At 46.9% G+C, this 12,572-nt stretch overlaps 1 protein-coding gene across 2 annotated transcripts in view; it reads left to right on the top strand.

The window, feature by feature from the left end:
* Positions 1 to 6,876: 6,876 nt before the first annotated feature.
* Positions 6,877 to 12,572, top strand: part of EDEM3 (ER degradation enhancing alpha-mannosidase like protein 3) — a 254,529-nt gene continuing 248,833 nt past the window's right edge. The window contains exons 1-2 of one of the 2 annotated variants that reach the window (XM_033916145.1): positions 6,877 to 7,320; positions 8,859 to 8,904. In XM_033916145.1, the coding sequence (XP_033772036.1) occupies positions 7,166 to 7,320; positions 8,859 to 8,904 (201 nt within the window). In that variant the 5' untranslated portion in view covers positions 6,877 to 7,165. The remainder of the gene's footprint in view (positions 7,321 to 8,858; positions 8,905 to 12,572) is intronic. The other variant, XM_033916146.1, reaches the window with a different exon arrangement.

The raw sequence follows: 12,572 nt of genomic DNA, 5'->3' as shown, positions 1-12,572 counted from the left end.
GCACACCTCTGTTTCATTGTTGTCTACATACTTTATTTTTAGTTTGCGGTTACACTCTCACCCAATATAGAATAAGTATCTGTGTTCTATGTGTGCAAAAAAAAAAAAAAATACATGCTTTTCTGTTGGCACTGACTGTGCTGAATTGTTTGGCTGAATTGTTTGTCTGGCTTGTTTAGTTTTACAATCGGTATATTGATGTTCTAGTGCTCACTGCAAAGGTTAAGATGCTGCCTTTTCCTAGGTGTGACTCATGCATTATTACTAAAAATATTTTTTTCATATAGAGGAGAGGGTGTTTAAAAATAATTGGCACCGGGTGTCAAATATGCTAGATATGTCAGTGATGGATGGAGTTCCAGACCTGATGCTGCAGCATCAGTGCTGATGGTTATCACCTTTATCTTCTGGTGTGTGCTGTGCAGCAAGGAAAAAGAGCCTCCTTTCTCCTATGATCCATTGCACTGCACAAGGCCCAAGAAGAGGAGGAAAGATTCAAGCCAGCTGGGACTGGGAAGAGACTTACTGCACAGACAGTGCAGGTGCACCAGTGTTCTGTTGCCTAAGTTAGCCTGAAGTTGGGACAAAATAAAATAATGCTTTCTGTCTGAAGAGTAGGGGCAACCAAAAGGAGGATGTATCAGGAAGTTCCTCCGAATTGCTTGTTCCTAGGGAAAGAGAAAAAGAAAAGGCTAGGGATTGGCTGCCAGGTCCTCAAGAATTTATTTATTTATTTATTTTTTTTTTTGGGGGGGGAGGGTTGGGGTTGGGTGGTGGTTTGACGTTTGAAAGAGAAAGGGCAGAAGAACAGGCAGGTGAGCCAGATGCTGGAAGCAGGGGGGGATAGAGGGAAAGAAGCTAGATGGGGTTGGAGAGGAGAAATCTGGACACAGGAAGGTAACAGAAACAGAGGGGAAATAATGTACATGGGGGCATAGGGACAGAGACATAAAGGGGAGATACATGGGGATGATATATGGACATGGGGTGCAACGCCGGACACAGGAGGGAGTATACAGATACAGAGGGGACTCCCTCTAAGCGGGCGGGTGTTGTGAGCAAACTTTTTTCACTGTGAGCTAAAAATATCGGGCGCCAGCAAGTTATGAGCCAAATAAATATGTTGCTTTCTACCACAGAACTTCCTTACGTTTGTATGGAATCTATCCCCTTTCAACTTTAGAGAGTGCCCTCTCGTTCTCCCTGCCTTAGCTACTAAGTCTATTCCCTTCAGTACCTTGAATGTTTCTATCATGTCCCCTCTCAATCTCCTCTGCTCAAGGGAGAAGAGGCCCAGTTTCTCTAATCTTTCGCTGTACGGCAACTCCTCCAGCCCCTTAACCATTTTAGTTGCTCTTCTCTGGATCCTTTCGAGTAGTACCGTGTCCTTCTTAAAGTACCAGTGCTGGACGCAGTACTCCAGGTGAGGGCGTACCATGGCCCGGTACAGCAGCATGATAACCTTCTCTGTCTCTTCAGTCCAGCATCTGCCCCTTCCATTCACTGTCTGTCTTTCCCTGCCATCTCTCCTCCTGCCCCCCCCCCACCCCCCAATTTGGTCTAGCATCCATCATCTTCCTTCTGTTCCCCTCATGGTCTGGCATCTCTATCCTTCCCTCCCCCCTGTGGTTTTTAGCATATCTCTCTTCTCATTTCCTCCACTCAGATCTGATCATTCTCTGCTCTCTCTTCCCTTTTCTTCTCTGGTCTTCCTTCTCTATTTTCTGCCTCCATCTAAATTAAATTCTTTCTTACTATTTAGTCCCGTTTCCCTCTTTTCACTGTGTCTACACACAGCTTGTCACCCCTTTCCCTCACCCCTCCATTATCTTACTATTTTCTTCCCCCTTTATTTATCTCCTCCTTCCATCCAGTATGTGTTCTTTCCCCACTTCCATTCAGCATCTGCTCTCCCTTCTCAACTGACATCCATCTGCCTTCTGCTCTCTCTCCCTTCTTCTCACTTCCATCATCTGTCCCCTTCTCTCTCTCTCTCATCTCCTCCATTCCATCATCTGCCCCTTCTCTCTCTCTCTCTCTCTCTCTCTCTCTCCCCCCCCCCCAACTTCCATCATCTGCCCCCCTTCTCCTCACCTTTGTGGGTCACTTTCTTTCCCCTGAGGGTGGCTCATGTCACAGGGGAAGCTTTGGCCGAGCAGAACCGCTTGATTGACAGTGGAACTTACTTGATTGATGTCGATGCTGGGGCCCGTTGCCGTTTGAAGGGAAAAAAAAAAGGTGGAAAAAAGGAACCTGTAAAGGCGAGAGGAAGGGAAACCTCCAGGACAGCTGCTTTTTGCCCTCCTTCAGCGGCCCAAGAGTTCAGACCAGCAGCGGCAGCTCTGTATGCTTTTAACTTCGGCACAGAGCTGCCCCTAATCAATAGTTTAGCGCGGTTTCATGAGGCAGCCTCGGGGCCTTTGATAGCCGGCCCGCTTCGATGATGCGATGTGGGCCGGCCTAGCAAAGGCCCCGAGGCTGCCTTATGAAACCGCGCTAAACTATTGATTAGGGGCAGCTCTGTGCCGAAGTTAAAAGCATACAGAGCTGCCGCTGCTGGTCTGGAGGTGCGGAGACAAGGCAGGAGGCAAACGCGGTGGAAGGCAGGAGTCCCGGCGAAGGCAGGAGTCCCGGCACAGCGACTGCAACAGGAAGTTGCAAGTCAGCTGACGCCGGCCTTTCGTTGCGGCGGGGACCGAATCCTTCGCGGACCGGCAAGATTTTGTTTGCGGACCGGCGGTTGAAGAACTGTGCTCTACACTGTGTGCGCTGTGACGAGAAACTTGTGCGCTGCGAGGTAATATTTTGTGCGCCAGCGCACCCCAGCGCAGCTTAGCGGGAACACTTTGTGCAAATGGGATCAGATGGTTTGCGGGGACTGGGACAAATTTTTTTCTTGTGTCTTTCTCTAGATACAACCACCTAGACAAACATCATTCTATAATCTGATTGGTCCATGAAAACGAAGGACAAGTAATTTTATTTTTTATGCAGTAGTTTTCTAACTTGAGCAACAAAGCAATCAAAGCTTTGTTACTTTGTAGTGGTTCTTATCTATACGAACTTGGATTTTCAGCTGACAGAAATTAAATTGAAAAAAATAGAACGACTGCAGAGGGTAGATGATGAAATGCATGTTTGCTTGTCAACTATCAAGCCCCATTTTGAGTTAATTTTCACTCAAAAACAAGCACATCCATCATATTGAGTAGCAATTCTATTCTATCTACTTTAGTTTCAGTTGTTACAATTACCCATACATAGCTTAAAGAACTTTAAAATTTTATATAACTTAAATTTTAATTTTTTGTTGGTTTTGCAATTTTATAATTTCAATTATGTGCTGGAAAAACATTTAGCTCTGTTTAGTGTGCCATATCTAAAAAAAAAAAAAAAAAAAGTGTGAGAGAGACTTTTATATAGACTCACAACTGAAAGTCTGCTATATCAAGTTTCAAGTTTAATAATGTTTTTGATTAATCGCTTAATCATATTTCAAAGCGATAAACATAGTAATAAAATCACAGTATTAAGGGAGTAATACAATACTTAACAAATAAGTCCAAAAAGGACTATTAACAAACTTAACAAACAAGTAAATATAGGGAAAAGGGGAGTGAACTACAAAATGTTTAAAAGAGCAGAACAATCAAGGAAAGAACATAAGGCAGGGGATATAAATATTCCATTATCTTAATCAACAAACAGAGTAAATCAAAAGGAAATAATTAATTATCGAAAGCATCTTTGAAAAGAAAAGTTTTTAAATTACTCTTAAATTTTTCAAGGTTGCGCTCTTCTCTCAAATAGATAGGAAGAGAGTTCCAGACTTGAGGGGCCGTAACAGAAAAAATAAATTGTCGACTTGTATTAATGATGTTAAGGGATGGAATCGTCAACAAGTGCTGTTCATTTGATCGTAATGTTCGGTTAGAAGTATAAGGAATTAATAATTTAAAAATAAATGCTGGGGTTTTATATAGTAGGGATTTATAAGTAAGTAAGCATAATTTGTATGTTATCCGGTGAGATACGGGTAGCCAGTGCGCCTTCCTAAGAAGGGGAGTTACTTGATCAAATTTCCTGGTTTTTGTTATAAGTTTAATGGAGGTATTTTGTATAATTTGTAATCGTCTAATTTCACTTTGAGCGATTCCCTTAAAAAGGCCGTTACAATAATCGATTTTAGAAATCACCAAAGAGTGAATAAGAATGTTGAGAGATTTAGGGCAGAGAAATTGGGTGCAGTACAAGAAACGATGGGGGCGGCATGGAGGCCAAGTGGCACAGAATGTAATTTGAGCTTGATACGACCCTGACTCCATACAGCAGGCAACCGCCTAAGTGAGGTGTGGAGTAGAGGTCTGCACGGGAACGGGGATCGCGGGAATCCTGCGGGTTCTGCAGGAATCCCCCCTAATCCACGGGACTCCCATGGGGACCTCCCTCTGGCCTTTGGGGACCCCTATCTAACCAATGGGACTCCCACGGGGATGGAAGGCTTTGGAAGCAAGGTTCGTCCATCCTATATAATAAAAGCTTACCGGCGCAAGCGCTGTTTAAACAGCGTGATCACTGCCACTGTGGTGTGTGATCGGTGGCCATGTTCCATTTTAGAACCTGGCGGCAGGGGACATTCTGGCCACTCCCCTCCTCCCGCCCTCACTCACCAACTGGAAGTGCGGGCAAGCTCTCTCCCTGCCCGTGTCCTCGGCAGGGAACACACCTCCCGCCCTTGCTCACCGCTGCTGCCACTGATCTTCCTCTTCAGAGCAGCCTGCGATCGTGGCCGGCTTTAAAGAACCTCGCAGGCCGCTCTCCAACCTCAGTAGCACGTTCCTTCTGACGCACGGGATCGCTTCAGACGGAACGTGCTACCGAGTTGGAGAGCGGCCTGCAAGGTTCGCTAAAGCCGGCCACCACTTATGCAGGCTGCTTTGAAGAGGAGCAGGCCAAAAGACGCCGGGATGGAAGGAGGGTAAGAATTGATCCCCTTGGGAGAGGGAAAGGGGGCTGCTTTGGGGGGGGAGGTGTGTGCTGGGGGAAGACAGAAGGGGCCATGGAGATATAGGGAGAGGGAAAGGGGGCTGCTTTGGGGGGGAGGTGTGTGCTGGGGGGAGACAGAAGGGGCCATGGAGAGATAGGGTAAGGGAAAGGGGGCTACTTTGGGGGGAGGGGTGTGCTTGGGGCAAACAGCTTTGCTCTGGGGGGGGAAGACAGAAGGGGCCATGGCGAGATAGGGAGAGGGAAAGGGAGCTGCTTTGGGGGGGGAGGTGTGCTGGGGACAGACAGCTTTGCTCTGGGGCGAAGACAGAAGGGCCCATGGAGAGACAAGGAGAGGGAAAGGTGGCTGCTTTGGGGGGGAGGGGTGTGCTTGGGGCAAACAGCTTTGCTCTGGGGGGGAAGACGGAAGAGGCCATGGAGAGACAGGGAGAGGGAAAGGGGGCTGCTTTGGGGGAGGGGTGTGCTTGAGGCAAATAGCTTTGCTCTGGGGGGAAGACAGAAGGGGCCATGGAGAGACAGGGAGAGGGAAAGGGGGCTGCTTTGGGGGAGGGGTGTGCTTGAGGCAAATAGCTTTGCTCTGGTGGAAGACAGAAGGGGCCATGGAAAGATAGGTAGAGGGAAAGGGGGCTGCTTTAGTGGGGGAGGTGTGTGCTGGGGGGAGACAGAAGGGGCCATGGAGAGATAGGGAGAGGGAAAGGGGGCTACTTGGGGGGAGGGGTGTGCTTGGAGCAAACAGCTTTGCTCTGGGGGGAGGGAGACAGAAGGGGCCATGGTGAGACAGGAGAGGGAAAGGGGGCTGCTTTGGGGGGGGGGGAGGTGTGCTGAGGACCGACAGCTTTACTCTGGAGGGAAGACAGAAGGGGCCATGGAGAGACAGGGAGAGGGAAAGGGGGCTGCTTTGGGGGGAGGAGTGTGCTTGGGGAAACAGCTTTGCTCTGGGGAGGAAGACAGAAGGGGCCATGGAGAGACAGGGAGAGGGAAAAGGGGCTGCGTTTGGGGGAGGGGTGTGCTGGGGGCAGACAGCTTTGCTCGGGGGGGGGGGGAGGGAGGGAGGGGGAGACAGAAGGACACAGACAGCGGCCAAGGAGAGAGAGATAAAGAAACGCAGACAGACATCTATTCTAGCACCCGTTAATGTAACCGGCTTAAAGACTAGTATAATATAATGGACACATCAGCCTTAGTAAAAGAGAGGGTTTATAAGTTAATTACCTGAACAGAAAACAAAAAAGGGTTCCACCAAAGAGATTCCACAAGGAAAACAGCAACACAAACAAAAAAGAAACTGTGGAATTGATGATCCTGTCAGAAATAATTGCTGCTTTTTATGGGGACGGGCGGGGATGGAGAGGATCCTTGCTGGGACGGTTGGGATTTCTGTCCCCGCCGGAACTCTCTAGTGTGGAGCCAGGTGTCATCTTTTTTGGCTTCACAAATATGGTAACTTTAATCTCATGCATGTTCATTGTGACTGTAGTTGTAGTGACTACGCTGTATACAGTATAAGCAAAGTAGACTAGTTGATGGATCGCCCAGGACAGATTTGAGAAGCACTAAGGATAATGAATTGTAAACAGGGGCGGAAGACTTTTAAAGACAGTTCCGTCTTCAGATGAGTAATCTTCTTCTTACGAGGTTAAACTACACAAAATACGATTAGCTTCCATGTCGCTCTCTAAACTGCTGCCCCACAGCGGTGAATACCTTCAATCGCCCTCACAGAATGAACCCTTATAAACCACCTTCCCTTACTTTCAACAGCCGGCCGGCGAATCTCGGCGCGCCCTACCTACACGTCACCTTGCGCGTCTGCAGCCTTTGGACTGGCTGAACCATGCCACATGACTTGTCGGGCCCTGCTGGCTTGTTGATTCCCTATGTTGAGAGCCGGAACTACGAATCCGCTTCTTCCTTATCCTGACAGTTGTACTCCAGCTGAGGGACCGTGCGCTGTGGGGACCCGTTAGCCGTAGTTACCGGGATCGAGTGGAAGAGGAAAGAAATCGAGCTGCCCGCCGCTTGCCAAGGCGTTTGGAGAGGGCGAGCGCTCGAACCCGCGGCCCGGGCTTCTGTGCTTTGTCGTTGCTCGGATTTTATTTCTCCTGGCGCGAGAAGACCGGGTCCAGAATGACTTCCGCGCGGGCCTAGCCCCCGTGTACGCATGCCTAGGAAGGCCGCTGACATGAACCGTGTTGTTGGTGGCATGATGTGTCCCTCTCGGGGCTCGGGCGGGCTCTTCACATTCTGTTTGACGACCGCTCTCCTGCTGGTGCGGGGGGAAGCGTTCATGAGTAAAGACGAGAAACAGCGGCTCAGGTATGTTCAGAAGGGTCGGAATGGGGACGATATCTGGCTCCGAGTTAGGATTTTTGGGTTCCGAATAGGGTTTTACAGCCACCCTGCGGCTAGATCCCTTTCCTCTGAAAACCCGCAATGGAACCCACAGTTAGGTAACTTGATGTTGCCCTGTATCAGGCTTGACACTTATGTTTGTGCTGTTGTTCAAATAGTGCCTGTCTTAAACCAAAATTTAGCTTGACGTGATCAGTGTCTTACCATCTGTAATACTAAAGTCAGACCCTGCCAAAACACGCACACATATATGTATGTGTGTGTAGGTATATATGTGTGTATGTATATAAATAAATAAATAAATATATATAACTGGAAAACCTGCCAAGGGCTTGGATGTAGAAAGCTAATTATCAGATATTAATGCCCTTTTTCATATTTTGTAAAAGACTTCTTTTAGTGGTAAAATTGATGTCAAATTTGCCAGTTTTTTTTCTTATTATTATTTTGACATTCATGTTCCAAAACAAGAACAACCTTTTCTCAGATAGATACATTTGTATTTTATTATATTTGAAACTGCCTTGGGTTGAACTTTGGTTTAATTAAAATGGTATACAAGTACCATATGGCAACTCAAAATCAGTGTTTTACTGTAATTTTAAGTGCAGGATTCTTAAGTTACTAAAATATAAAATATTCTTAAACAAAATTTACATTGTTTAATAAACTATTTAAAAAAATTTTAAGACGGTTCAATTGTCATTTACTTTATCAGTCAGAAATCTTTGATATGTTGCAGAGTTTTTCTATATGGTATTGAATAGTAGGAAATTTCACAATAAATTTACTGTCAACATCATAAAGCTTTTATCCATTTTAGAGTCTATACAGGCTATCATACAAAACAAATATATTTTCAAATTCTGGTATCATCATAGTAATAGCAACACACAATCCTGCCAGATATTGTGAAGTAACACAAATCCTTGCAAATATGCTACTTGGAAACTGTAGCAAACGGAGCATATGGACAGCAGACCTGTAGTATTTCCATTTGAGACTAGTCGTAGCAGTTAACTTTGGGGCTAGTTGAGAAGTAGAAATAGGAATAAGTTATGGAGATCCAGCTCTCTGGATCTTTGGCCTTCCCAGTTTGTAGGTGGTTAAGAAAAGTATAGGCTTGCTCTATGCCAACCCTTTGGAGACATACCTTCTACCTTATGGGGACATACCAATGTGTTCATACACATGTTGAGAAACTTCTTTAATACCAGTATGGTTACTGGTCTTCTGTACTGTATCTTTATCAGAGCAAGTTACTGGTAAAATAGACTTTTTAAACTAAGCAGTGCCGCTCTAAATAGTAGGTTTTTAGTGAGGTGAAAATCTTCAGTTCTTTGGATAAAAATAGGCCTATATATAGAGAGAGAGAGAGCCTCTTCTTTTTAAACAATAAATGATAATTCCTTCAAGGAAAATAAACAGTGCATAATGCAAAATTATATATAAGGTACATTTTACTGATGGTCTATTCAATTCAATCTTAATATTTTTCACAGGAATCAAGTTCTGGAAATGTTCGATCATGCTTATAGTAATTATATGGTAAGCGTAACACTTCTGAAATTTAACTTTTCAAACTGTACAATTTATTTCTCTCTTTATCTTGTGAATACTTAGTGATATGAAAAACATTTGGAGTTAGAAAGCCGTACCTGTTTTTGGCCTAGACCAGTGTTCTTCAACCTTTTTACACCTATGGACTGGCGGAAATAAAATAATTTTTTGTGAATTGGCAAACTACTAAAACTGAAATAAAAAAAACCCTGTCTCCGCCCCATCCCCGCTGCTCGATCCCTGTCTCCATCCCTTGTACAGGGAGTAGGGAAAGAGAGAGAGATCCTTGGTGCATCTCTCCCACTCCCTCTACTGCCATATCCAACATTTTTCCCTCTCTCATCCCAAGATCATGTGCAGCATTTTTCACTATTGCCCACCAGCCCCATGCCCAACATTTCTCCTTCTATCACCCCTCTCCAGCACCATGCCACACCTCTCCCTCCATCACTGTCCAACATTCCTCTCCCTTGCATCCCCTTCAATCTGTCCCTCTGTTCCCTCTCCACCACCATATCCAACATTTCTCCCTCTTATCCTTCTCTTCCCCATATATCTCTACCTCACTCCTCTCTCTGCCCAACAATTTTCCTCTTTGTGGGGAAGCTGAAAGCTACGAGGGTAAAGGCTAAGGGCAAAACAGAAGTACAGGGAACAGGAGAGGCGGACCAGGTGAATGCAGAGGTGAATGCAGAGGTGGAGGAATAACGACGGGACCTGCGGTGCTTATACGCAAATGCAAGAAGCCTCATGGCCAAGATGAGTGAACTAGAGGTCGTGGCCAAGGGGGAAGACCTGGATATAATTGGAATTACAGAAACATGGTGGACAGAGGAGAATCAATGGGATGTGGCGCTGCCGGGGTACAAGCTCTACAGGAGAGACAGGACCCACAAGAAGGGGGGAGGCATAGCACTATATATAAAGGACTCTATCTACTCGGTCGGGATGGATATAGCAACGAAGGCAGAGGGGCTGGAATCGCTATGGGTCAAATTGACGGGAAACAAGGGTGCAGGCATAAAACTGGGGCTGTACTATCGCCCACCTGGCACGCTGGAAGGACTCGGACATGACCTGGAAGCTGAACTGAGACAGGAGTGCAGGACTGGAAGTGTAACAGTGATGGGGGACTTCAACTACCCAGGGATAGACTGGAGTACGGGTCACTCCAACTGCACTAGGGAAACAGGATTTGTAGAAGCTGTGAGGGACTGCTTCATGGAGCAACTGGTCAGGGAACCAACGCGGGGGAGTGCTACCCTTGACCTCAACCTGAACGGATTAGGGGGGCCTGCAAGAGGGGTAGAAGTGGGAGGACCACTAGGCAACAGTGACCACAATGCGATCAGATTCACATTAGAAAGGGGGACACCCATAGTAAGGAGAACCGCAACAACTGCGCTCAACTTCAAGAAAGGGAACTATGTTGCTATGAGGGAAATGGTGGGGAGGAAGCTCAGAAACATCTTTAGGATGGAGACTGTGGAAAGCGCCTGGACCCTATTCAGGGACACCCTGCAGGAAGCACAAAAAACGTACGTCCCCAGTTTCAGGAAAGGCTGCAAGAACAAGCGATCAAAGGACCCGATTTGGATCTCAGCAGAAGTAAAGAAGGCAATAAATGACAAAAAAGCATCCTTCCGGAGATGGAAAAAGGATCCAACTGAGGAAAATCACCAGGCGCACAGGAAATGCCAAAAAGAATGCCACCGAGAGGTTAGAAAAGCAAAAGGGAAATACGAAGAGGGGTTGGCCAGGGAGGCAAAAAACTTCAAGGCATTCTTCAGTTACGTAAAGGGGAAACGACCAGCGAGAGAGGAGGTGGGGCCGCTGGACGATGGAGAAAGGAAGGGAGTGATTAAGGAGGATAAAGAGGTAGCTGAGAGGTTGAACACGTTCTTCTCGTCGGTTTTCACGAGAGAAGACACATCTAATATACCGGACTCAGAGGAGCTCATGAGTGGGGAACAGGCTGAAAAATTGGAGCATATAGAGGTCAGTAAGGAGGATGTCCTCAAACAGATAGACAGGTTAAAATGCGGCAAATCACCGGGTCCGGACGGGATCCACCCAAGGGTTCTGAAGGAACTAAGACAAGAAATAGCGGGCACAATCCAGCATGTTTGTAACCTATCTTTGAAAACTGGAGAGGTACCAGAGGACTGGAAATTGGCGAATGTCATACCTATCTTCAAGAATGGATCGAGGGGTGACCCTGGGAACTACAGGCCGGTGAGCCTGACTTCAATTATAGGGAAGATGGTGGAAGCTATGATAAAGGACGGCATTTGCGAGCACATTGAGAGAAATGGCCTACTGAGAACAAGCCAGCACGGATTCTGTAAGGGAAGGTCGTGCCTAACGAACCTTCTGTACTTCTTTGAGGGAATAAGCAGTCGGGTGGACAATGGGGAACCCATCGACATCATTTACCTCGATTTTCAAAAGGCTTTCGACAAGGTACCACATGAAAGGCTGCTTAGGAAACTGTGGAATCACGGGGTGGGAGGGGATGTGCACAGATGGATCGAGCACTGGTTGTCGGGTAGACTGCAGAGGGTCGGAGTAAAGGGCCAATATTCTGACTGGCGGGGAGTCACGAGCGGTGTGCCACAGGGATCGGTGCTGGGGCCGTTACTCTTCAACATATTTATCAATGACCTGGAAAAGGAGGCAAAGTGCGAGGTTATAAAATTTGCAGACGATACGAAACTGTGCGGCAGAGTTAGCTCCAGGGAGGAGTGTGAGGACCTGCAAAGGGACCTAGACAAGCTGGAAGACTGGGCAAACAAATGGAAAATGCGCTTTAACGTGGAAAAATGCAAGGTCATGCATATAGGGAAAAAGAACCCGTTGTTCAACTACAAATTGGGGGGGGCATTGTTGGGAGAAAGCAATCTTGAGAGAGACTTGGGTGTGCTGATGGATGCATCACTGAAGCCATCTGCACAGTGCGCAGCGGCCTCAAAAAAAGCCAACAGGATGCTGGGCATCATAAAGAGGGGCATAACTACCAGGACGCGGGAAGTCATCATGCCACTGTATCGAGCGATGGTGCGTCCGCATCTGGAATACTGCGTTCAATATTGGTCGCCATACCTCAAGAAAGACATGGAGGTACTTGAGAGAGTCCAAAGGAGAGCAACGAAACTGGTAAGAGGGCTGGAACACTACCCATATGCTAAGAGGTTGGATAGGCTGGGGCTCTTCTCTCTGGAAAAAAGGAGGCTCAGGGGTGATATGATAGAGACCTTCAAGATCATGAGGGGCATAGAGAGGGTAGATAGGGACAGATTCTTCAGGCTGAAGGGGACAACAGGTACGAGGGGGCACTCGGAGAAACTGAAGGGAGATAGGTTCAAAACGAATGCAAGGAAGTTTTTTTTCACCCAGAGGGTCGTGGACACTTGGAATGCGCTACTGGAGGAAGTGATCAGGCAGAGTACGGTACAGGGATTCAAACAGAGACTGGATGGATTCCTGAGGGATAAAGGGATCATGGGATACTGAGAAAGCTAACCAGAAAATAAATGTAGAAACCCAACCAGGTCGTGCAGGTGCAAGACCGGAGGGCTAGGACGTTGATGGGAAGATAGGACTCAATTAGGAAACCGAGGTGGCATGGGGGCCCCTTCTGGTGATTTAGACAGGTC

The sequence above is a fragment of the Geotrypetes seraphini genome, chromosome 12, assembly GCF_902459505.1.
Source record: "Geotrypetes seraphini chromosome 12, aGeoSer1.1, whole genome shotgun sequence".
Classification (NCBI taxonomy): domain Eukaryota; kingdom Metazoa; phylum Chordata; class Amphibia; order Gymnophiona; family Dermophiidae; genus Geotrypetes; species Geotrypetes seraphini.
This window is presented reverse-complemented; position numbering and strand designations above follow the sequence as displayed.